The sequence below is a fragment of the Coregonus clupeaformis genome, unplaced genomic scaffold (genome assembly GCF_020615455.1).
Source record: "Coregonus clupeaformis isolate EN_2021a unplaced genomic scaffold, ASM2061545v1 scaf0064, whole genome shotgun sequence".
Classification (NCBI taxonomy): Eukaryota; Metazoa; Chordata; class Actinopteri; order Salmoniformes; family Salmonidae; genus Coregonus; species Coregonus clupeaformis.
This window is the reverse complement of record NW_025533519.1, coordinates 305,316-328,578: the sequence shown is the minus strand read 5'-3', so window position 1 is coordinate 328,578 and position 23,263 is coordinate 305,316. Positions and strand designations below refer to the sequence as shown.

General features: G+C 41.7%; 1 protein-coding gene across 2 annotated transcripts in view; it reads right to left on the bottom strand.

Moving 5' to 3' along the window:
- LOC121556567 (gasdermin-E-like) overlaps positions 1-23,263 on the bottom strand; it is a 53,377-nt gene that overhangs the window by 6,668 nt on the left and 23,446 nt on the right. Inside the window, exons 1-2 of one of the 2 annotated variants that reach the window (XM_041870442.1) lie at positions 13,464-13,572; positions 12,891-13,155 (exon numbers count right to left, since the gene is read on the bottom strand). The exons of the other annotated variant lie outside the window; for it this stretch is intronic. Coding sequence (XP_041726376.1) covers positions 12,891-13,131 — 241 coding nt within the window. The 5' untranslated portion in view covers positions 13,132-13,155; positions 13,464-13,572. Of the gene's footprint in view, positions 1-12,890; positions 13,156-13,463; positions 13,573-23,263 lie in introns of those variants that run through there. 2 annotated transcript variants of the gene reach the window in all.

Sequence of the window (23,263 nt, the reverse complement as noted above, 5' to 3'; positions counted from 1 at the left end):
CATTGAACTTGTTGTCAATTTAAATGACAACATTTCGTATGATATGTTACGAATTACAATTCGTATATCATGTTACTAATTGCAATTCGTACAATATGTTATGAATTTGCAATACGTATGATATGTTAGGAATTTCACTTTGTTGTGGCTAACGTTAGCTAGATGGGCAATGTTAGCTAGTCGCTACGGGTTAAGGTTAGGGTTAGAGGTTAAGGTTAGGGTTAGGACTCCCGAGTGGCGCAGTGGTCTAATGCACTGCATCGCAGTGCTAGCTGTGCCACTAGAGATCCTGGTTCGAATCTAGGCTCTGTCGTGACCAGGAGACCCATGGGGCGGTGCACAAGTTGTCCAGGGTAGGGGAGGGAATGGCCGGCAGGGATGTAGCTCAGTTGGTAGAGCATGGCGTTTGTAACGCCAGGGTTGTGGGTTTGATTCCCACGGGGGGCCAGTATGATAAATATAAAATAATGTATGCACTAACTGTAAGTCGCTCTGGATAAGAGCGTCTGCTAAATTACTAAAATGTAAATGGTTAGGGTTAAGGTTAGGAGAAGGGTTAGCTAATATGCTAAAACGTAGTAAGCAGTTGCAAAAATGTTAAAGTTGTCTGTGATGTGATTTGAACACGCAACCGTTGGGTTGCTAGACATTCGCGTTATACGCAACCCAATCTCCCTCCCTCTTGCTTAAGTAACCGTACATATCATACTAATTTGAGTGTCACAGATATACGTTTACTATGTTACGTCATTGAGGCCAGGCTGAATGTACAAAACATTTCAACCTTACTAATATTGAGCTGCACCTCCCCTTTTGCCCTCAGAACAGCCTCCATTCATCGGGGCATGGACTCTACAAGGTGTCGAAAGCGTTCCACAGGGATGCTGGCCCATGTTGACTCAAATGCTTCCCACAGTTGTGTTAAATTGGCTGGAAGTCCTTTGGGTGGTGGACCATTCTTGATACACACGGGAAACTGTTGAGCTTGAAAAACCCAGCAGTGTTGCAGTTCTTGACACAAACTGGTGCGCCTGACACTACCATACCCCGTTCAAAGGCACTTACGTTTCTTGTCTTGCCCATTCATCCGCTGAATGGCACACATACACAATCCATGTCTCAGTTGTCTCAAGGCTTAAAAATCCCTCTTTAACCTGTTTTTCTCCCCTTCATTTACACTGAGTTAAGTGGATTTAACAAGTGACATCAATAAAGAATCATAGCTTTCACCTGGATTCACCTGGTTAGTCTATGTCATGGAAAGAGCACGTGTTCTTAATGTTTTGTCAACTCAGTGTATTACAGTATAGGGCAACTCACATGTCTTTCGAGTAGTTAACCAACTCCTTCACTTCCACCTCCTCTTTCTTCAGTCTGCCAAAGGACGACTCTTGTTCGTTGGAGCATTTTAAGCCCACGTTAAGTTTGAAATCAGCCAACAATCCCTCCACATTTCCTTCTGCGTTTATTTCTTCAGTGTCACCAGATGCCCCACTGTGGTCCACAAAGTCACACTCCTTGACAGCTGAGGGAAAGTTCAACATTAGTATGGACTCCTCGATGCTATTATACCACAACACATATCTATAACAATCATTTTCATAATCTTTTCATAAAGGGGGGAATAACTTATTTCACTTCAATGCACTTTTCTCTCTACACGTATTCTGACCTTGAACTTAAGCATGGGGAAACGCATGTGTCAGCCAGGTATTCATTTGGGGTGGAGATCACAGAAATGGATGTGTGTCTACAGATACGCTGTATTCTGACCTTGACTTAATTCCCTCATAATTCCACCACCTTCACACACAAGGAAACCATGAATAAGGTTGAGCAACCTGTCGGTTCCAAGTGGAAAAACATCCTCTGTAGCTCAGTTGGATGAGCATGGCGCTTTGGCGCTATTTTATTCACGTTAGTCTGTCAACTATGTCCAAGCACCCACCATCTCCATGTCCATGTTTCAAAAGCCAATCATGTATAGCTTCTCATTCTTTGGAAGAAGGACACAGCCTATAGTGACGCTATTGGTTGACTCAGCCAACCTCCTGGAAAAAAAGCATATCATTTGGTGACGTTACAGTAGCATTCACTTTCAATGGGAGGAGCTGTCAGAGTTAGTCACCTGATCTTCTTCTGGCTTTTGTAGCTAGCTAGCTATATTATTATGACAGCTAAGTTAGATAATGCTTTGATATCCAGGGGATTAACTTTGTTATAAACATGTTTAGCCATAGCTCACATTACCTATATACCTATGCGGGGTGGCTGGTAGCATAGCGGTTAAGAGTGTTGGGCCAGTAACCGAAAGGTTGCTGGTTCAAATCCCCAAGGTGAAAAGTCTGTCGTTCTGGTCTTGAGCAAGGCAATTAACCCCCAACAACTGCTCCCCGGGTACCGATGATGTCGATTAAGGCAGCCCCCCACATCTCTCTTATTCAGAGATCAAATTGTCATATGGTAACATAGAGACTATACACAGTGTCAAAGTCTCAAGCTATGATCTTGTCAACCAATCACAAAAGGTTATGGAAAGTTCCAGAAAGAGCTAGAGTTTCATCACCCCTTGACTCCTGGATTCGGGTGTGGGGGATGTGTAGTGGGGTGAGTGCTGTGAGATGGTGAAGTCACCAGCAGGGGACTTACTAACACAGGCTCCCTTATGTATTGTTACAGATAGAGAATTGCCCAATGTATGTCTGTGGACAACTCTGCTTGGGGAGCTTCAGAGAGGTGTCTATGGATTTCACCCCCAGGAGGTAACACTAATAAAGCTTATAAGCTAAAACAACATGTATTCTCTTTTCTGATTTACTGAAATTAGATACCATACTCTAGTGTTGTCTCTGTATTTCCCCCCCCCTATATTTTAAGCCGGTCTCTACCAGTGGACCTGCTGGGCCAGCACCTACAGCTCCGCCAGCACCTGCGTCTGCTGTTCAGACTCCTGCATTGAGGACTGCATTGAACTTGTTGTCAATGGTAAATATGACATTTTTTGTTACATTATTTTTCCTCAACTACTATGGCTCTGCTGCCATGAGAGAACACTGATTCAGATAATCCTTTTGACAGGTGACTTGGTTTCCTCCTCCGTTCATTGTGACTATTAGGTTTTTCTCTCTCTTTTGCAGTTCAATAAGCAAAGGTTTTGGGGGCTCATGTCTGCAGCAAGACCAAACTTTAACTTGGCAAGGAAGCCTGCTCAGGTAAATAAAATACAAGCTAACCTGTCAAAAGCGTGATTAGTATTGATCTGTTTTTATAACAGTATGACCTTCAATAATCTTAATGCAACTACATATATTTTACAGACACAACATGTCCGTAGCCCGGCCAAGTTGTCTACAGCCTCTGTGAGTGCCTCAACCCTTCCTCTGGCCTCTGTGAGTGCCTCAACCCTTCCTCTGGCCTCTGTGAGTGCCTCAACCCTTCCTCTGGCCTCTGTGAGTGCCTCAACCCTTCCTCTAGCCTCTGTGAGTGCCCCAACCCTTCCTCTGGCCTCTGTGAGTGCCTCAACCCTTCCTCTGGCCTCTGTGACTGTCCCCACCCCTACACAGTGTCTGCGAGTGCCCCAATCCCTGCACCGCTGTATGTAAATGGCATTTTACCTACTACATTGTGTGTCATGTTTTAAATATCACATGACCATATTGTCGGTATTCATATAAAAATGTTTATTTTTCATTTCAGGATGATGTGCCTAGGAAGCCTGTTCGGGTAAATATTATATAGCTTAACCTGTGAAGAGCTTGTTTAAATATATTTGTTTTTAATACTGTTTACCCTCAAATAATTTTCATATTATTATATAATACTCTTTTACCATTTCCCCTTTCTCCCGGCCCCTCTCCAGCCCTGCTACAGTCTCTGTGAAGCCCACCTGGTCCTTCTCCCAGACCCCCTCTGCTACAGCCTCTGTGAAGCCCACCTGGTCCTTCTCCCAGACCCCCTCTGCTACAGCCTCTGTGAAGCCCACCTGGTCCTTCTCCCAGACCCCCTCTGCTACATTCTCTGTGAAGCCCACCTGGTCCTTCTCCCAGACCCCCTCTGCTACAGCCTCTGTGAAGCCCACCTGGTCCTTCTCCCAGACCCCCTCTGCTACAGCCTCTGTGAAGCCCACCTGGTCCTTCTCCCAGACCCCCTCTGCTACAGCCTCTGTGAAGCCCACCTGGTCCTTCTCCCCAGACCCCCTCTGCTACAGCCTCTGTGAAGCCCACCTGGTCCTTCTCCCAGACCCCCTCTTCTACAGCCTCTGTGAAGCCCACCTGGTCCTTCTCCCAGACCCCCTCTGCTACAGCCTCTAAGAAGCCCACCTGGTCCTTCTCCCAGACCCCCTCTGCTACAGCCTCTATGAAGCCCACCTGGTCCTTCTCCCAGACCCCCTCTGCTACATTCTCTGTGAAGACCACCACTGCCTCTGCTGTCTCTCAGGGCACCTCCAGCTCTGTTATAGCCTCTGTAAGTGCTCTCCTCTGCTACAACCTCTGTAAGTGCTCTCCTCTGCTACAGCCTCTGTAAGTGCTCTCCTCTGCTACAGCCTCTGTAAGTGCTCTCCTCTGCTACAGCCTCTGTAAGTGCTCTCCTCTGCTACAGCCTCTGTAAGTGCTCTACTGAATTCCATACTGCCTCTGGAAGCAACGTCAGCACAAGAACTGTTCGTCGGGAGCTTCATGAAATGGGTTTCCATGGCCGAGTAGCCGCACACAAACCTTAGATCACCATGCGCAATGCCAAGCGTTGGCTGGAGTGGTGTAAAGCTCGCCGCCATTGGACTCTGGAGCAGTGGTAACGTGTTCTATGGAGTGATGAATCACGCTTCACCATCTGGCAGTCCGACGGACTAATCTGTGTTTGGCGGATGCCAGGAGAAAGCTACCTGCCCCAATGCATAGTGCCAACTATTAAGTTTGGTGGAGGAGGAATAATGGTCTGGTGCTGTTTTGGGAAGGAACATCTTAACGCTAGAGCATACAATGACATTCTAGACAATTCTGTGCTTCCAACTTTGTGGCAACAGTTTGGGGAAGGCCCTTTCCTGTTTCAGCATGACAATGCCCCCGTACACAAAGCGAGGTCCATACAGAAATGGTTTATCGAGATGGGTGTGGAAGAACTTGACTGGCCTGCACAGAGCCCTGACCTCAACCCCATCAAACACCTTTGGAATGAATTGGAACGCCGACTGCGAACCAGGCCTAATCGCCCAACATCAGTGCCCGACCTCACTAATGCTCTTGTGGCTGAATGGAAGCAAGTCCACACAGCAATGTTCCAACATCTAGTGGAAAGCCTTTCCAGAAGAGTGGAGGCTGTTATAGCAGCAAAGGGGGGACCAACTCCATATTAATGGCCATGATTTTGGAATGAGATGTTCGACGAGCAGGTGTCCACATACTTTTGGTCATGTAGTGTATGTGTCAGTGTTTTGATTTGATGACGATATTGTGAGTAATCATATTCATCTATTATTGTCTTGTTTTGCATTCTGCTGTCTTTTTCATTTTCAGGAGAGCTGATTGGTGTGTGGACTACCTGCTCAGGACAGCTGATTGGTGTGTGGACTACCTGCTCAGGCAGACTGGGAAGGCCATACAGGACATGGACACTGACTTGGAGGAGACTGATTTTGAGGACTCTGCAATGGACCCCACAGTTGGTAATCTTCTGGATGACTTCACCACCACCCCTGCTGACTTCTCTGCTGCCAGCCCCATCCAGGCTGCTTCCACTACAGTCCAACCTGCTGCCAGCCCCATCCAGGCTGCTCCCACTACAGTCCAACCTGCTGCCAGCCCCATCCAGGCTGCTCCCACTACAGTCCAACCTGCTGCCAGCCCCATCCAGGCTGCTCCCACTACAGTCCAACCTGCTTCCTCCAGTGCCAAGTCTGCTGCCACGAGCACCTGGCCTGCTTCACCCACAACCCAGTCTGCTGCCAGCCAACTCCACCCATGCAAAAAACTAGATTCCATATAGACTGTGTTTCCAAATAGACAAGTTTCCATATAGACTCTGTTTCCATATAGACTCTGTTTCCATATAGACTAGTTTCCATATAGACTCTGTTTCCATATAGACTAGTTTCCATTTAAATTAGTTTCCATATAGACTCTGTTTCCATATAGACTCTGTTTCCATATAGACTCTGTTGCCATATAGAAAAGGGTTAACACTGAAGAGAAAAAAAGATCCAATCAGGATTTTTCTTTGCTCTCTCTGGGGAGATAAATCTAGCTAGCTAAGTCAGCCATTGGCTAGGCCATCAGAAGCTAGATAAAGGCATCTGCCATTCAACTGTATTAGGGCAACATTTTGGAGTGACAGTGGAATCAACTAATCACATTTTGACTTAATGAGTGGGACTGTTTTTACAAAAACTTATGGAAACTTCTGCCTTCTTGAAGGCCAACAGGTCACTGCGCAATAGCGAGCAGTAGTTTTCCCACAGTCTAGCTAGCTAGTTTTTGTTGTCAGTTAGTTTGCAGAGGCTGCAGCAGGTGTTATCAAAGAGGATGTTGTTGCTAATTTGTTAGCTTCTCCTTTTTCAAGAATAACTGGTTTGCATACCCACTGTTGCCTTAGTTAGCATTTTCTGGTAGATATCATCAGTTGGAACGTCTTTCCTATCCTACCGGCTACCGATGTCATTCTTCTTTAAGCTGCTCCATGCACCAGTTGAGAGCCGCAGATTATATTCAGTTGTAACTAGCCTGTGTGGGGCGCGCGCATGTGAATACATTTCACGTGCTTTGTGATTGTGTAGGCTACTTTGTGCATGATTTCTCTATTGTACTACATAATTGATAAGTCGTATACCCTCCACTACGCTACTAGCCCTTTGTGTTTAACTAAAAGTGCACTCTCCTACATCAGTGCGCTTGCATTACGGTTGATGTTCTTTCAGAATCACCAACCTGTCACACACTGAAGGCCTATAGGTTCGCCACTGCACAAACATGTATATAATAGATATAAAGGCTGTTAAGATATGAATGTTTCAAGAAAGAGTGTATATATAATTATGAGCTCTTTACACCGTTGGTCTCGGCTGGTCTCGGGAAGAAATTATGAGTCCTCACTGTCCGAGACCGAATCAAGACCGAGTACAAATGTACACTCAATATGTAGTCTCGAGAACAGACTTGAGAGGTTAGCATGTCTCAGGGGTATGATTTTTGACCCTCTGTAAATTTCTCACTCATCATTATTCACAATGCATTCAGGATTATCCATAATCACGGTAGCATCCACATTAATGTATACGTGTTTAGAAACATATTCTATTCTTATTTATAATAAAAGTGCCTCGAAAATGACACAACACATTATTTACCATTCATTTCTATTGGACCCAAAATAATCTGAAACACAACCAAAACGAACTGCAAATGCATCTAACAAGTTTTTAGAGTCACAAGCTTGATGTAGTCATTGCGTACTAGGAATATGGGACCAAATACTAAACTTTTGACTACTTTATTTATAAGAATCTTTAGGGGTGTCAATAATTTTGACCCCTACTTTTTAAAGATTTTTTCAAATTACTTGTTAAACAAAATCTCTGAGCAATTGTATTAGTATAAAATAATATAATTTCCCCCTTTTTTTTTGGTTACAATATAGCTCAGTATTTGAATTATTTATTTTATACAGTCATTATTGCTAATCTTTATCAAGGGTATCAATCAATTCGGACCACACTGTATATTAAGTCAGAATTTCTTGAAATACATAAAGGTGCACCACAGGGGTCGATTTTGGGACCCATTCCCTTCACTATTTATATAAAAACCATTGGTCAATCTGTATTATTTTTTTTAAAAATAACTTCATCTACAGTACATTCGGAAAGTATTCATTTACATTTACATCAACATTTACATAATTTAGCAGACGCTCTTATCCAGAGCGACATACAAATATTCAGACCCATTGACTTTTTCCACATTTTGTTACGTTATAGCCTTCTTCTAAAATGGATTAAATCGTTTTTTTCCCTCATCAATCTACACACAATACCCCATAATGACAAAACAAAAATGGGTTTTTAGATTTTTTTACAAAATTTGACATTTACATAAGTATTCAGACCCTTTACTCAGTACTTTGTTAAAGCACCTTTGGCATCGATTACATCCTCGAGTCTTCTTGACAAGCTTGGCACACCTGTATTTGGGGAGTTTCTCCCATTCTTCTTTGCAGATCCTGTCAAATTCTGTCAGGTTGGATGGGGAGTGTCGCTGCACAGCTATTTTCAGGTCTCTCCAGAGATGTTCGATCGGGTTTAAGTCCGTGCTCTGGCTGGGCCACTCAAGGACATTCAGAGACAATCCTGCGTTGTCTTGACTGTGTGCTTAGGATTGTTGTCCTGTTGGAAGGTGAACCTTCACCCCAGTCTGATGTCCTGAGCGCTCTGGAGCAGGTTTTCATCAAGGATCTCTCTGTACATTGCTCCGTTCATCTTTCCCTCGCTCCTGACTAGTCTCCCAGTCCCTGCCGCTGAAAAACATCCCCACTGCATGTTGCTGCCACCAACATGCTTCACCGTAGGGATGGTGTCAGGTTTCCTCCAGATGTGACGCTTGGCATTCAGGACAAAAACTTCATCAGACCAGATAATCTTGTTTCTCATGGTCTGAGAGTCCTTTAGGTGCCTTTTGGCAAACACCAAGCAGGCTGTTGTACCTTTTACTGAGGAGTGGCTTCCGTCTGGCCACTCTACCATAAAGGCTTGATTGGTGGAGTGCTGCAGAGATGATTGTCCTTCTGGAAGTTTCTCCCATCTCCACAGAGGAACTCTGGAGCTTTGTCAGAGTGACCATCGGGTTCTTGGTCACCTCCCTGACCAAGGCCCTTCTCCCCCAATTGCTCAGTTTGGCCGAGAGGCCAGTTCTAGGAAGAGTCTTGGTGGTTCCAAACTTCTTCCATTTTAGAATGATGGTGGCCACTGTGTTCTTGGGGACCTTCAATGCTGCAGAAATATTTTGGTACCCTTCCCCAGATCTGTGCCTCAACACAATCCTGTCTCGAATCTCTACGGACAATTCCTTCGACCTCATGGCTTGGTTTTTGCCCTGACATGCACTGTCAACTGTGGGACCTTATATAGACAGGTGTGTGCCTTTCCAAATCATGTCCAATCAATTGAATTCACCACAGGTGGACTCCAATCAAGTTGTAGAAACAACTCAAGGATGATCAATGGAAACAGGATGCACCTGAGCTCAATTTCGAGTCTCATAGCACAGGGTCTGAAAACTAATGTAAATAAGATATTTCCGTTTTATTTTTTTATACCTGTTTTCACGTTGTCATTATGGGGTATTGTGTGTAGATTGATGAGGACATTTTTTTCTTTAATCAATTTTAGAATAAGGCTGTAACGTAACAAAATGTGGAAAAAGGGAAGGGGTCTGATTACTTTCCGAGTGCACTGTATGTTCAAAATCAGCAGTAATTTCCACTGAGAAAGGTTCGGTGTGAAGCCATTCGGCCCTATAATAATGATACAAGTTATATCACCTTAAATAGGGTTTATTTACAACCTCTGGGGTATAACATGTTGGGGAAAGTGGTCTGACATATAACCCCTAACTTGAGTTCAGACTTCACCGATGAGAACCAAGAGGGGCCTAGCTTCATCCTTCATGACTGGGAAAGGCCTCGATTCTAGGCCGTAGAAAATCCTTCATCCATCTCATGAGATCAGAACAGGATGGTTTAACAGTGATTCATATTACTGGTTTGCATCCTAAAAAAGGATAGTTGTGTTTTGCTGCATAACACACTGACATTATTTGTCTACCCATAGGATGTGGATCATTGTCAGGTTATTTGATATAAGCTTCAGTAACAAAATAACACCATGGTTGTAATAACACTTTAAACAAGTAGTTTGTAAATGTGTAGAATGTGTTTGATTTGGGTCCATACTGGTAAGTTAACTTACGTAAATTAAACAGTCACAGAGGATTTTCTTCTGAATAACTGGTCAGGGCATAGCAGTTTCCATTCAGCTTCAGGCAGCTTTTATGTAAGGCTTGATCACACTTGTAGTGACTACTTCTATCCATCACTCCCATTGTTGCTTATCCATTGCTAACTAGATACATCAATGTAATTACACCCAACACACTGTTGAAAAACAGAATGCTTCCCCACCACTAGATCACATAACTAGACGTGAGCTGAGCGGGATGCTAATGCTGCCACCAATGTAGCCACCAAAAGCTACAACAGTGACTCTAACCTACGTGGCAAAGTGAGCTCTAACGGCCGTTGCCATGAAAGCCTAGTAGGCCTCTGGGCAGAAGCAGTAGGCCTACAATGCTGGCATATGCCTCGTTACAATATATAACATGATTGACACGACTATATTAACCATCATGAAACGGCCTTGGAAGTGCCATAAATTTAAGCCAACATAATTCATTATTTTACATTTAACTGCATTGATATGGCTTGATTGATCATAGTTCAGACTCGTTATAGTTGTAAATACCATGCAGTCGCACCAGATCAATTTAAAGCAAACAGATTTTTTTTGCAGGTCTTCTGTTTCCCCACATTTATTGGTGAATAAATGTCCCATCATGAAAATGTATCCCCATTCCCCAATCAAATACCTTCATCGATACCACACAAAAAACAACAAATAGAGCTTTTTACACCAATCTGGCAACCCTCATAAAATCGGACATAACACCAGTATCCAAAAGTATTAAGCGAAAACATGCATAGAAAACAGCATTGGCATTAATACATAATAAAAAAGCGTAAGGCTACTATTATATTATAAATATTTCGGTGAAAACCTGGTTGATTAACAATATTGTGTTGTTAACACATTTGTTTTTTATATATAAATAAATGTGGGACAAAAAAGGTAGTGCATTACTTCAATACATTTCAAAAGTTGCCCCACCAAAACTGTATTTTCCTATGAATGAAGTTGCACAAAAATTTGTGTATTTTCACACGAATTAAGCCACACAAAAACGCACGAAATCTGCTAAAATACTTTTGGTACATATTTGCACGAATTGAGTGTGAGATTGTGTTACTTTTCCTTGACAGAATAATAATTCTCCACTTTGACCGTGCACTTTCGGCAATAGAGGCGATCGGCCGATTTCTGGGGGTCTGTATTCCCAAAGTTGACTGCTTTTGTGCCTGCCAGTTAACTAGCAGTTCTCAGCTGTTAGAAGGCAATGACTAGCAGTTTTTTACTCGCGATAAAAACGGATGATTGCCATCATTTTTTCCCGAGTTATTACTGGTTTATTTAATGTAACAAACCAAACACAAAACCTTGTAAACGTTTCATGGTCACCTCATAAACAATGCATTTACACCTGGCGTTTACTTGAAACAGGCATTTATTTGCAGAAATGTGTGGCGTTGCTAGGCTATTAAAAGAGACAGGCAGCTATTTCAGACTGCGTTTAACAAGTTTTACGGTAATAGAAAGAGGACACTGTAAGCAAATTGTTCCCGGAAGGCAGGGTTGCCATGTTCGCTCATTTTCAAGCCTTTGGGCTACATTGATGACAACTTTTTACCAGATGTAGGTAGGCTATTTAGAATCATTATGGAGACACCTATTTTTTTCCAACCCTTTTACAATAAAAAATATTAACACGCTAGAAATGATGCGCATCAAGAGATAACGGCCACAAAACACTGGAAGACGACTTTGGGTGTACTAGAGCGCATTAGAACAATTTGCGTGGAGATGGTTTAAACTACATTCTAATATCGACTTTGCTTATGGAAAACAGTTTCAAGCAAAGTGTTTTACACATGCTCAGTTCTAGGGTCTGGGGGGATGTACTAGTGGACATTTGAAATGGACGTTATGGAACTCCCTAGCGTGACTCTGTTATGCGGAAAAGTCCTCAATGAAACGGACAAATGTGAAAAATGACACCTTTGCATCTGTTGGCCTATTAGCCTATTCATTGATATGCCATTGTAGGCTACTGTTGGCTACCATTTGGCACAATAAATATGTTGAAATGACTATATCACTGGAGTCATTGCAAATCAATTTGTGCCACTTGTGTAGCCTACCTGGAGCTGGCACACAGATTTAATAAATAGCCCATTACTTCAGTTTATTGTTGTTGTAGCCTTGTGTTATTATGCAATTATTAATGGACATGTTTAGTTAATTAAAATGTAAGTTAAAAAAGCTCTATCGCAATTGCCGATCAATTGTTTAGGCTACAGGTAAAAAAGAAAAAAAGAAACACTGGCTGTTGTTGACAAGCATATTCAGTTCATATACATATTATTAATATTTAATTCAGTGATTGAAATTATGACCCCATCCTCAGTAGCCTATTCCAGCTGGCTATTGGGAAACACAAGCACTTCTTAACTTGAAATCGCCTCGCTATTCATGTTGAATAAATTATTCTGCTAATTTGAACTAAGCAAACTCCTAAATCGTTCAGTTTACATCTTGCCTACATCTTGCCTACGCTACTGTAGACTATCTGAAATAAGATGTAGGCCTATCAGGGGCTATAGGCTACCTGCATCTATCAAGCAAACCATGGCAAAGTTGAATCACAATCATAAACCCATATTTTAGTCTGTAGCCTATGCCTATACCTAATGAAAGTCAATCTCGCAAATGGGCCATTTATAACTGTTTGTAGTCTTAACATCTGGCACAAAATAATGGCACAATTGCCAGAAAATAGTCTAACATTCATTTTTTAAAAGTTAGTCCAAGTGTTTGAGATCCTCGATTCAACTTTCATCACTCAAACTCTCCTGGCAGACTTATCTATAGTTATGCACATGCGCAAAACAGATTTATTTAGGTACATTTTAGCTAGACCTGGCAACCCTGCTGGAGGGGCTGCAGTGTTTACCTGGGTTAAAAGGTTTGTCTTTAGGTTCTTCAAGCTTTCCAGGCTTCAGCACATCACTCAGGGTAAAGCCTCTGGACTGGTATTTCGGTTCCTGCCAGAAGCATCCCAATCTGGGCCTGGTCTTCACAATGAGTGAGAGGAGATTCAGTTTACCGGAGCTGTCGTTCAGACTGGACACAGGGATCAGGCTACCGTTATAATCTACTTCCTTCAGCATGGATTTTACGGCCTTGGAAATCATGATGGTTGTGGATCGTGTTTCGGACTACAGCAGATGACAAAGACATCAAAGAAACAAAACTAGGATGAACACATGAACACTCAATCAATACAACAGCTTCTGAAGAGCATTCTAAATACATTTCACACACACATGAAAGTTGGCAAGACACTCAATAATGCAAACACAATCTTTGAAAGGTTCAATTTCCCTGGGAAAAGAGTTGATCAGAACAGCGTAGCATTGCTTTTGACAAGACAGGAAATCATTTCAGTGAAAAATGTTGGTCATTCAAGACTATCCTAAGCATGCTGCATATTTTTCTCATCGCAACACTGCAAGACCTTCATTACCAGGTTCGCACTGCTTCTTTCTCTGGGTCCTTATGACTTGGAGATATGTTAAGAATGAGATACTAGGATGTCTGAAATGCATTAGCTAAGAGTTCATTACATAGTAGTAGGAGGAGTCTCTATCTTAACCCCTTCTTGGGAAAGTGAAGAGCATTCCTGCTCTTCACTTGTGTTTTATTTAATGAGAAAATACTGTAACTTTATTAGAAGCAGGCAGAACTCAATGAGAAGCAGACTACATACCAAATTACTGGGAAGTATATGCTGGTTTGATAAGTGTTGTCATCAGTTTACCAGAGAATAATGCTTCTGTTCATACGTGTAATAGCTCAGTAACTTATCCACATCATCTTTCAGTTTCTTCAGGCTACCGAAGCGCACAGCTTGTGCAATGGGGAATGTTCTCTTTAAGGCCCTGTTCACACTGAAGTTATAGAACTAATGCACAACGCATTTGGTAAAACTGTTATGATACAACAGAGTGTTTCTACACAAACAGTGTTGTGGAGACATTGCAAAAATGGTTGTGTGAAATATTTTGTGTAGATGAACTACAGTAGTAGCCTACTGTATCATGTGTCCAATGTGTGGTGAATCAGTTGTACAACCTGAGTGTGTACGGGGCCTAACTTTTACTACAGGGTCAAAAAGTCACATCCACATACCTCATCACTGTCCTGTAGGAGAGTCAAACACTAACAGATGGTTATCAGTTCCAAACTGCAATAACAGTTCAAGGGTGTCATGTGAATTTCTATTTCTAATTCAACCTAAGCTTGAATCATTACCAGAGGTTGTAAAGCTCTGGTTTTAATCATCAATGATTCAAGGTCCACAATCCACAAGTAATTATCGGTATATTTATTCATGGAGAGCTCTGCCGCCAAAAACACAAACATACTGTTTTTATACCCCTTGACAAACAAAGGCACTATGCTCCTCCCACCTTTAGGTGGCTTTTTTTAACAGTTCCCGCCTTCTCCTTTACCCTTGAATGTTTAGTACCCCTCTGTTAGTGGGTTGACACTACATGATAATTCTAACATTTATACTGTATTTGGGGTGAAATCCTTTAGTCATTATTCTTCAAATCCAAATTAATCTAACAAAGGGTACGTTTTAGTTTCAGTTTGAACAAATCACAGGAGCCTTGCAGTAATAACATACTGTAGAATTCTGATGACAAAATGTCTATGTTGAGCAAACACTGTGAATCTCGGTGACATCACAGGAATGGACCATCATACTGACTCCACATGTTGAGCATTGGGGATGTTATCTTTGAGTATACAATCATTATTAAAAAGAAGAAAAACATCACACTGGTATTTTAGGCATCAAGATTACCAGGGTGCTGGAGTTCGTTTTAATAAGTGTAGTTTTTGCACCTGGTAGCACGGTAATGTGAGAAAGTTTACACTTTCAAATGACTGTACAGTACAATAACAGTCTTCACAGAAATATTTAGGATTTTTTTGGAGACGTGATTCTGGTGAACAGTATTTTTAACAGGATTCTGTTTCTGTTCTTGTCATGTGGGTCACTAGACAATGCTCTAAATGTAGGACCCCCCCCACCCTCCTCCCACCAGTGTGCCTTTATGATATATTATCTTATGATTAGAAGAATGGAGGCCGGGACGTCTGATATTGTTTGTTAAACTTTACTGAAAGCATTACAAGGATACTGTAGTAACTAAATAATGATGCTAATTATGCTGTGAGACCAAGGAATCCGCTGACACTGTACTTTGATTATAAAGGTTTATTATATCAAAAGATTTCAGCGTCAATTTACAGACTTCTGCAGACATCTGGAGAATAACCGACCCAATCTCTAATATGTTATTCTCCCCTCCTTTGTTTCAATCATGGTATTTATATCCTATGCCCTATGTAACATAATATGGGTGTTTTCTCATAAACCAATCCCAGGAGGCCACCTAACAGACTTCCTCTAACACACCATTTGCAAACATCAACAAAGTCATAAACTGTTTAGACACTACAATACATACATTGTTGTTCACTAGTTCTTTAGCTCAACTAGTGCAAGAGTAACACATGGAATGGAATCGTGAGTGTATCAGTTCAAACAGGATTTTCTAGCTCACTCACTCACTCTCAGCTTACACTAAAGAAGCCAGGCCTTTCACAGTGATACTCATGACAAGAGGAAGGTATCCAGGCTGGTCCTTCATCTCTGTCCTCAGTGTATCCTCCTCTCTCTTCAGTGTAACTTTAGAGTGACCAAAGAGACTCTCTGTCCTCCCAAACACCTCCTCCTCAGTCAGAACAGCCAGACCTGCATCTCTCAGAGAGAGGGTCTCCCCCACTCCCCTGCTGCCACATGCTGCACCTGGAGGACAAGCAGCACAGGAATAACATTTATATGCTTTATTTTCTGGGTCATTCTTGAATTAAGATGGCATTTGCATCCCTCGACTATGCAACAATGAAAACCCTTTAAAATGACAAATAGTTAGACATTATAGATGTTTTAGTTGATATTGAACTGTTTATCAATGTGAAAACATAATGCAAGTCATTTATACTGCAAAACCTTATTTCTATGCATTGTTTAAAGTACTTAGGGAAAGCAAATTGGCTTGTCCCAGTAGTGATGAGTAGAATGGTAGTGACATATTTTTGGGATTTAGAGATATCTATTATTTTGAATGCTATAAAATAAACAAACGTATTTAATATCATTAGTGTTACCGCCTTGTAAATCACTCATTACAAAGATATACAAGGACCTTGAGCATTCCTTCCAGTGGCAAACTGTTATTAGGGTAGGGGTCTATATTAAATATAATGATTTGCTAATCACACCCTTTTAGTACGTCATAAATAGAATGATTCCATTGATCATTTGGTGTGTTTAAATAAAAAGTGTCATTGGTGTAACTCAATTGAAATGAAGGGAAATTACACTCTGAGCAAAATGATTAATCAAATCTCTTTAAAAATAATTTACTTAATAATTTACTAAAGGTTAAATGACCTTAGATTTGAGATGGGTGGCCTCCATTTAAGAAAAACCTAAATTACTTAAATGTTTCATTGGTGTTACTGTAAGTGGCGATGCGTCATTCAGGGCAGCCCCACAACTATCCAGGAGATGGCGCTGTTTTGCATGTAATTCTGGCTTTCATTCATGTCACAACATTATTTTATATCAGTAAGCAAACACATTTGATTTTTTTGAGCTAATTAAGCATACGTGCTCGCTTCCCGGTTGTATTGTTATTTTGGTCACTGAGTAAGACAGCTCCCTAATGCAGCTGTTTCAGCCTCCTTCAGTGATCTGTTGTGGAGAGGCCAGCCAGGGGAAAGCCCTCATTGATCTTCTCTGGTTGCGCACAATTGACTGCACATGATTGGCACATTCTCAAAGGTTCAGATGGGTGAGTGAATTCATTGGGACAGTGCAACAGCATGTACTGGAAGACTCAGGCAGCGGTTGCCCACTTGGGTGCTGCCATAGTGTCACGATCGTCGTAAGCAACGGACCAAGGCGCAGCGTGATAGGCGTACATCTTTAATTGAGTACTTTATACACTACAACAAAACAACAAAACGATACGTGAAGTCTAAGGTTCACCAACACAAACCTACACAGAACAAGATCCCACAAATAGCTATGCCAAACAGGCTGCCTAAGTATGGTTCCCAATCAGAGACAACGAGAATCAGCTGCCTCTGATTGGGAACCACCCTGGCCAACATAGATCTACATGATCTAAAACATAACATAGAAAATACAACATAGACAATCCACACCCTGGCTCAACATATAAGAGTCCCCAGAGCCAGGGCGTGAGATTCATTAGTAGTGCCCGCCCAAGAAGGCTTGATGTAATTTGCCACAGATACATCGACGTCTTATCTCCGGTAGCTTTGATTGGACTGATGTGTCAATTTCATAGTTGTTTATCGTCTTCTAGCTAGCTAGCTGAAAAGTCTTCATGAATCATGTCAACTATCTCCTAGCAAATCATGTTCAAACTTTGCGTAATAAAGTAAATGTAGAGATAAGACATATTGGTGCTCATCAGCCAGTGAACAGGCCTCCATTAAAATAAAGCAAGTTAGAAAATAATTCAACCTGAGTGGTTTGGATAGAACTTGTGGTGGCTAACAGCTAGCTAGCTACAACGTGTTGTTAATGATTGATGTCAGAATGTAATAACCCATGGAACTGTTTCTATGCAATGGTTGAAGCAAGGGAGTAGCTTTATAAACTTTGTTGCTTTATTCATAACCGGAGCATCTTGTTAACAGGCAGATGCAACTACACTCAGAATGGTGTTTGTCTGTGTCCCAATACTCTAACAATGATTAGCAATATTGCAGACCAATGCTGATATTGATTCTGAAGTAAAATAAACTTTACTCTATAAAAGTATGCTGGACTACCGTGGTCTTCCGTGCAATTTTTATTTACTTATTTTACCTTTATTTAACTAGGCAAGTCAGTTAAGAACAAATTCTTATTTACAATGACGGCCTACACCGGCCAAACCCGGACGACGCTGGGCCAATTGTGCGCCACCCTATGGGACTCCCAATCACGGCCGGTTGTGATGAGAGCCAAAGATATGGGAAAGTAGCCTATACACTGATCATAACCCATATGTTAGAACGTTTGTGTGTGTGGCTCTAAACTAATTTCTGTGAGTGGTAATTATTTATGATGGTGCATTCTATGGTTAGTGTAGTGTAGTAATGTATCGATTCATATTCACTTTTTTCATTGAGTTTGCCCCACCAATATTTTTGTTAAAAATGGCACTGGTTACTATCATCGGTGTTACTACCTCTACTGGTGGCACAATGTTATCATAATGGTAGAAATATTAGTTTATTTAGAATGGGAAGATATACCCAAATACATTTACATAAACAACAATTTAGAAAAATGAAGTCCCGTCCATACAGGATTGGAGGTTCAATCAAGCAGGTGTGAACTCACCAGGATCTGCAGGGCCTGTAAGACTGGATGACTGCAACAGGATCCCAACACAGAGAGACCCTCATCTGTCATTCCTGAAGAAATAAATATGCACACATATAAAACCACAGTAGTGAACCTAGTTTCCCAGTAACTGATAAAATAATAACACAGAATCCTGTGAAAACTGCTCTCTCTCTCACCTTCCATGGCACTGACAATGAGGTGGATGGCAGTGAGAAGTGAGGATCTGATCTCATCCTCCCCAACACATTGGTCTACAAGATCCAGTATGGCCTGGACTGTCTCCCTCTCAGACTCTTCCAGATCACCCAGGTCAGGAGTCTCACCATCACACTTCTGATCCAGCTATGACCAGAGAGAGAAAGATAGAGGGAGTATATTTAAGACAGAGTATGTTACAGATATTCTGGTTGAAATAGTAACCCCCTAGAGTCAATTGACACACCGGTGCGTCAATCTAAGTTGCATAACAAAAAAATCCCCATCAAAATCCTTCAGATTAAGCTAGAGATTTCTGCAGCATCTGCCAGTGTCGCACTTCCGCATCTGCGGTGAAAGGTGGCAGAGCTAGAGCGGTGTTTGTCAGACCATGAGACATCACGAAAATCGGTCGTCTCACAAAAACATCTGTAGCTTCCGAACTGTTGGACCTACAAACTACTCTATGGAAAGGGGAGACGCCCACGAACACGATGGTGATCTCTATTTTGCTCTATGGCCAGCACAAGTGTCAGGAGACTCGTCTGAAGTCGGTTATGTCGATCTGTCAACTTCTGTTTGGTAGAGTCTGAACCGTTTGGGCTACAAACTAATGCGACCCCACTGTGTAAATGGGAGATTCTCACGAGCACGATGGTGTTCTCCGTTTTGGCTATGTCCCCCACAAGTGTCACGGGACTCGTCTGAATGTAATGGTACTGGATTAAAAAAAACTAATGCAAGTACGAAGGTACTTTTGTGCCTACCCCAAAAAAGGGGTTAAATGTGTAAAAAAAAAATAATAATATATATATATATATATATATATATATATATATATATATATATATATATATACACATACATACATACATACATACATACACACACACACAGTGGGGAAAAAAAGTATTTAGTCAGCGACCAATTGTGCAAGTTCTCCCACTTAAAAAGATGAGAGAGGCCTGTAATTTTCATCATAGGTACACGTCAACTATGACAGACAAATTGAGAATAATTTTTTTTTCCACAAAATCACATTGTAGGATTTTTAATGAATTTATTTGCAAATTATGGTGGAAAATAAGTATTTAGTCAATAACAAAAGTTTCTCAATACTTTGTTATATACCCTTTGTTTGCAATGACACAGGTCAAACGTTTTCTGTAAGTCTTCACAAGGTTCACACACTGTTGCTGGTATTTTGGCCCATTCCTCCATGCAGATCTCCTCTAGAGCAGTGATGTTTTGGGGCTGTCGCTGGGCAACACAGACTTTCAACTCCCCTCCAAAGATTTTCTATGGGGTTGAGATCTGGAGACTGGCTAGGCCACTCCAGGACCTTGAAATGCTTCTTACGAAGCCACTCCTTCGTTGCCCGGGCGGTGTGTTTGGGATCATTGTCATGCTGAAAGACCCAGCCACGTTTCATCTTCAATGCCCTTGCTGATGGAAGGAGGTTTTCACTCAAAATATCACGATACATGGCCCCATTCATTCTTTCCTTTACACGGATCAGTCGTCCTGGTCCCTTTGCAGAAAAACAGCACCAAAGCATGATGTTTCCACCCCCATGCTTCACAGTAGGTATGGTGTTCTTTGGATGCAACTCAGCATTCTTTGTCCTCCAAACACGACGAGTTGAGTTTTTACCAAAAAGTTATATTTTGGTTTCATCTGACCATGTGACATTCTCCCAATCCTCTTCTGGATCATCCAAATGCACTCTAGCAAACTTCAGACGGGCCTGGACATGTACTGGCTTAAGCAGGGGGACACATCTCGCACTACAGGATTTGAGTCCCTGGCGGCGTAGTGTGTGACTGATGGTAGGCTTTGTTCCTTTGGTCCCAGCTCTCTGCAGGTCATTTACTAGGTCCCCCCGTGTGGTTCTGGGATTTTTGCTCACCGTTCTTGTGATCATTTTGACCCCACGGGGTGAGATCTTGCGTGGAGCCCCAGATCGAGAGAGATTATCAGTGGTCTTGTATGTCTTCCATTTCCTAATAATTGCTCCCACAGTTGATTTCTTCAAACCAAGCTGCTTACCTATTGCAGATTCAGTCTTCCCAGCCTGGTGCAGGTCTACAATTTTGTTTCTGGTGTCCTTTGACAGCTCTTTGGTCTTGGCCATAGTGGAGTTTGGAGTGTGACTGTTTGAGGTTGTGGACAGGTGTCTTTTATATTGATAACAAGTTCAAACAGGTGCCATTAATACAGGTAACGAGTGGAGGACAGAGGAGCCTCTTAAATAAGAAGTTACAGGTCTTTGAGAGCCAGAAATCTTGCTTGTTTGTAGGTGACCAAATACTTATTTTCCACCATAATTTGCAAATAAATTCATTAAAAATCCTACAATGTGATTTTCTCAATTTGTCTGTCATAGTTGACGTGTACCTATGATGAAAATTACAGGCCTCTCTCATCTTTTTAAGTGGGAGAACTTGCACAATTAGTGGCTGACTAAATACTTTTTTCCCCCACTGTATATATTTTTTTCCTGAGTTTTTTTTATATCTATTAGAATTAGGACAGACACTACAAAACCTTGTTTCTTATGATTAATTTTTTGTCATTTATGAATGTGTTATTCAATGTGTTTCTATGGGCTTTAGTAGTAAAGGCCAAAATCTAAATACATTTTTAAAAATATATATTTTATACCTCAAGGGGTCCTAAAATTCTAAATGAAATAGCTAAATGATCCATAGTATGACCATCTTAAAACAATTCCATATGTCAGCTTAGCACCCCTTCTCCCCCAAATATATTAATTCCTGCCATTAGGTGTGTGTGTGTGTGTTTGGGCACTGTTTCTGTACGTCCCACTATCTAGAGGTCTTCAAGGGTCCAAAAAGTTTGTCTCGTTCCGAAATGGATCCGTGGCTTTTCCACTGGGCCCGATATGCATAAATTACCTATTCCGAATGGACCCGAGGACAGTCAGACCCGTTCTGAAAAGGCCCGTGGAAAAACAGACCCGCGGCGGTTCGGATCCGAGAGACCTATTCAGATCCGAGAGTAGAAAGAGAGCGAGAAAGAAAGAAAGAAACCTCCGACTGGACGCTGCCAGTGTCATCAATAAACAAGCGATATTAGCAAAATGATCCACATTTACGTATCCTTAAAAACTGCCTATAACAAACTAAAAAAACGATTCATTGTATTTCGATGTGGAGCATATTCAAAACTTTATATTGTTTTATTGGTTTTTACTTTCCTAAAACAATAATTGTTCACCTCACGGTTCAGCTGTCGGAGATTTGAGCGCAAATGCATCAGGGCACTGCATGAATATAGGCCTGTAGGTATACTGTATTATATTAATATTTTAGAAAATAAATCTAAAGATAGAGAAGAGAAGCTTAGGGCTAGCCCTAGGGAGACAGAGAGAATGATAGAGATATGCCGGCGCCATGTTCCCGACATTTCTTTATCCTTGACAGATAGGCTACTACTGCTATACAGATATAGGCGTAAAGAAGGAAGCTAATTCGTTAATTTTCTGTCCGAATATTTTTTTATAAAGATAAGCATTATATTGTTAGAATAAAGGAGTAACTCCGGTAGGCCTAAAGCACTCTTCCTCACCTGAAATTCAACTGTCAGCGCACTGCCTTCATAGTCCTGCAGTAGAACTATAGCCTAGTAATAGCCACACCTTCACTAACGTTTCTTAACTTCATCAGGGTAATATCAGAAGTAAGTCAAGTCATTGTTAATAGGGAAAATAGGAACAGCTTATTATATTGCGACATTAAATTAAGTTTGGCGTCTCTCCATCTTTGTTTTTTCCTAGTGATGGTTTGAGTGCTAGCAGCCCTATAGTAGTAGCAGCCCTATAGTAGTAGCAGCCCTATAGTAGTAGTAGCCCTATAGTAGTAGTAGCAGCCCTATAGTAGTAGCAGCCCTATAGTAGTAGCAGCCCTATAGTAGTAGCAGCCCTATAGTAGTAGTAGCCCTATAGTAGTAGTAGCCCTATAGTAGTAGTAGCAGCCCTATAGTAGTAGCAGCCCTATAGTAGTAGCAGCCCTATAGTAGTAGTAGCAGCCCTATAGTAGTAGCAGCCCTATAGTAGTAGCAGCCCTATAGTAGTAGCAGCCCTATAGTAGTAGCAGCCCTATAGTAGTAGTAGCCCTATAGTAGTAGTAACCCTATAGTAGTAGTAGCAGCCCTATAGTAGTAGCAGCCCTATAGTAGTAGCAGCCCTATAGTAGTAGTAGCCCTATAGTAGTAGTAGCCCTATAGTAGTAGCAGCCCTATAGTAGTAGCAGCCCTATAGTAGTAGCAGCCCTATAGTAGTAGCAGCCCTATAGTAGTAGCAGCCCTATAGTAGTAGCAGCCCTATAGTAGTAGTAGCAGCCCTATAGTAGTAGTAACAGCCCTATTGTAGTAGTAGCCCTATAGTAGTAGTAGCCCTATAGTAGTAGCAGCCCTATAGTAGCAGTAGCCCTATAGTAGTAGCAGCCCTATAGTAGTAGTAGCCCTATAGTAGTAGTAGCCCTATAGTAGTAACAGCCCTATAGTAGTAGCAGCCCTATAGTAGTAGCAGCCCTATAGTAGTAGCAGCCCTATAGTAGTAGCAGCCCTATAGTAGTAGCAGCCCTATAGTAGTAGTAGCA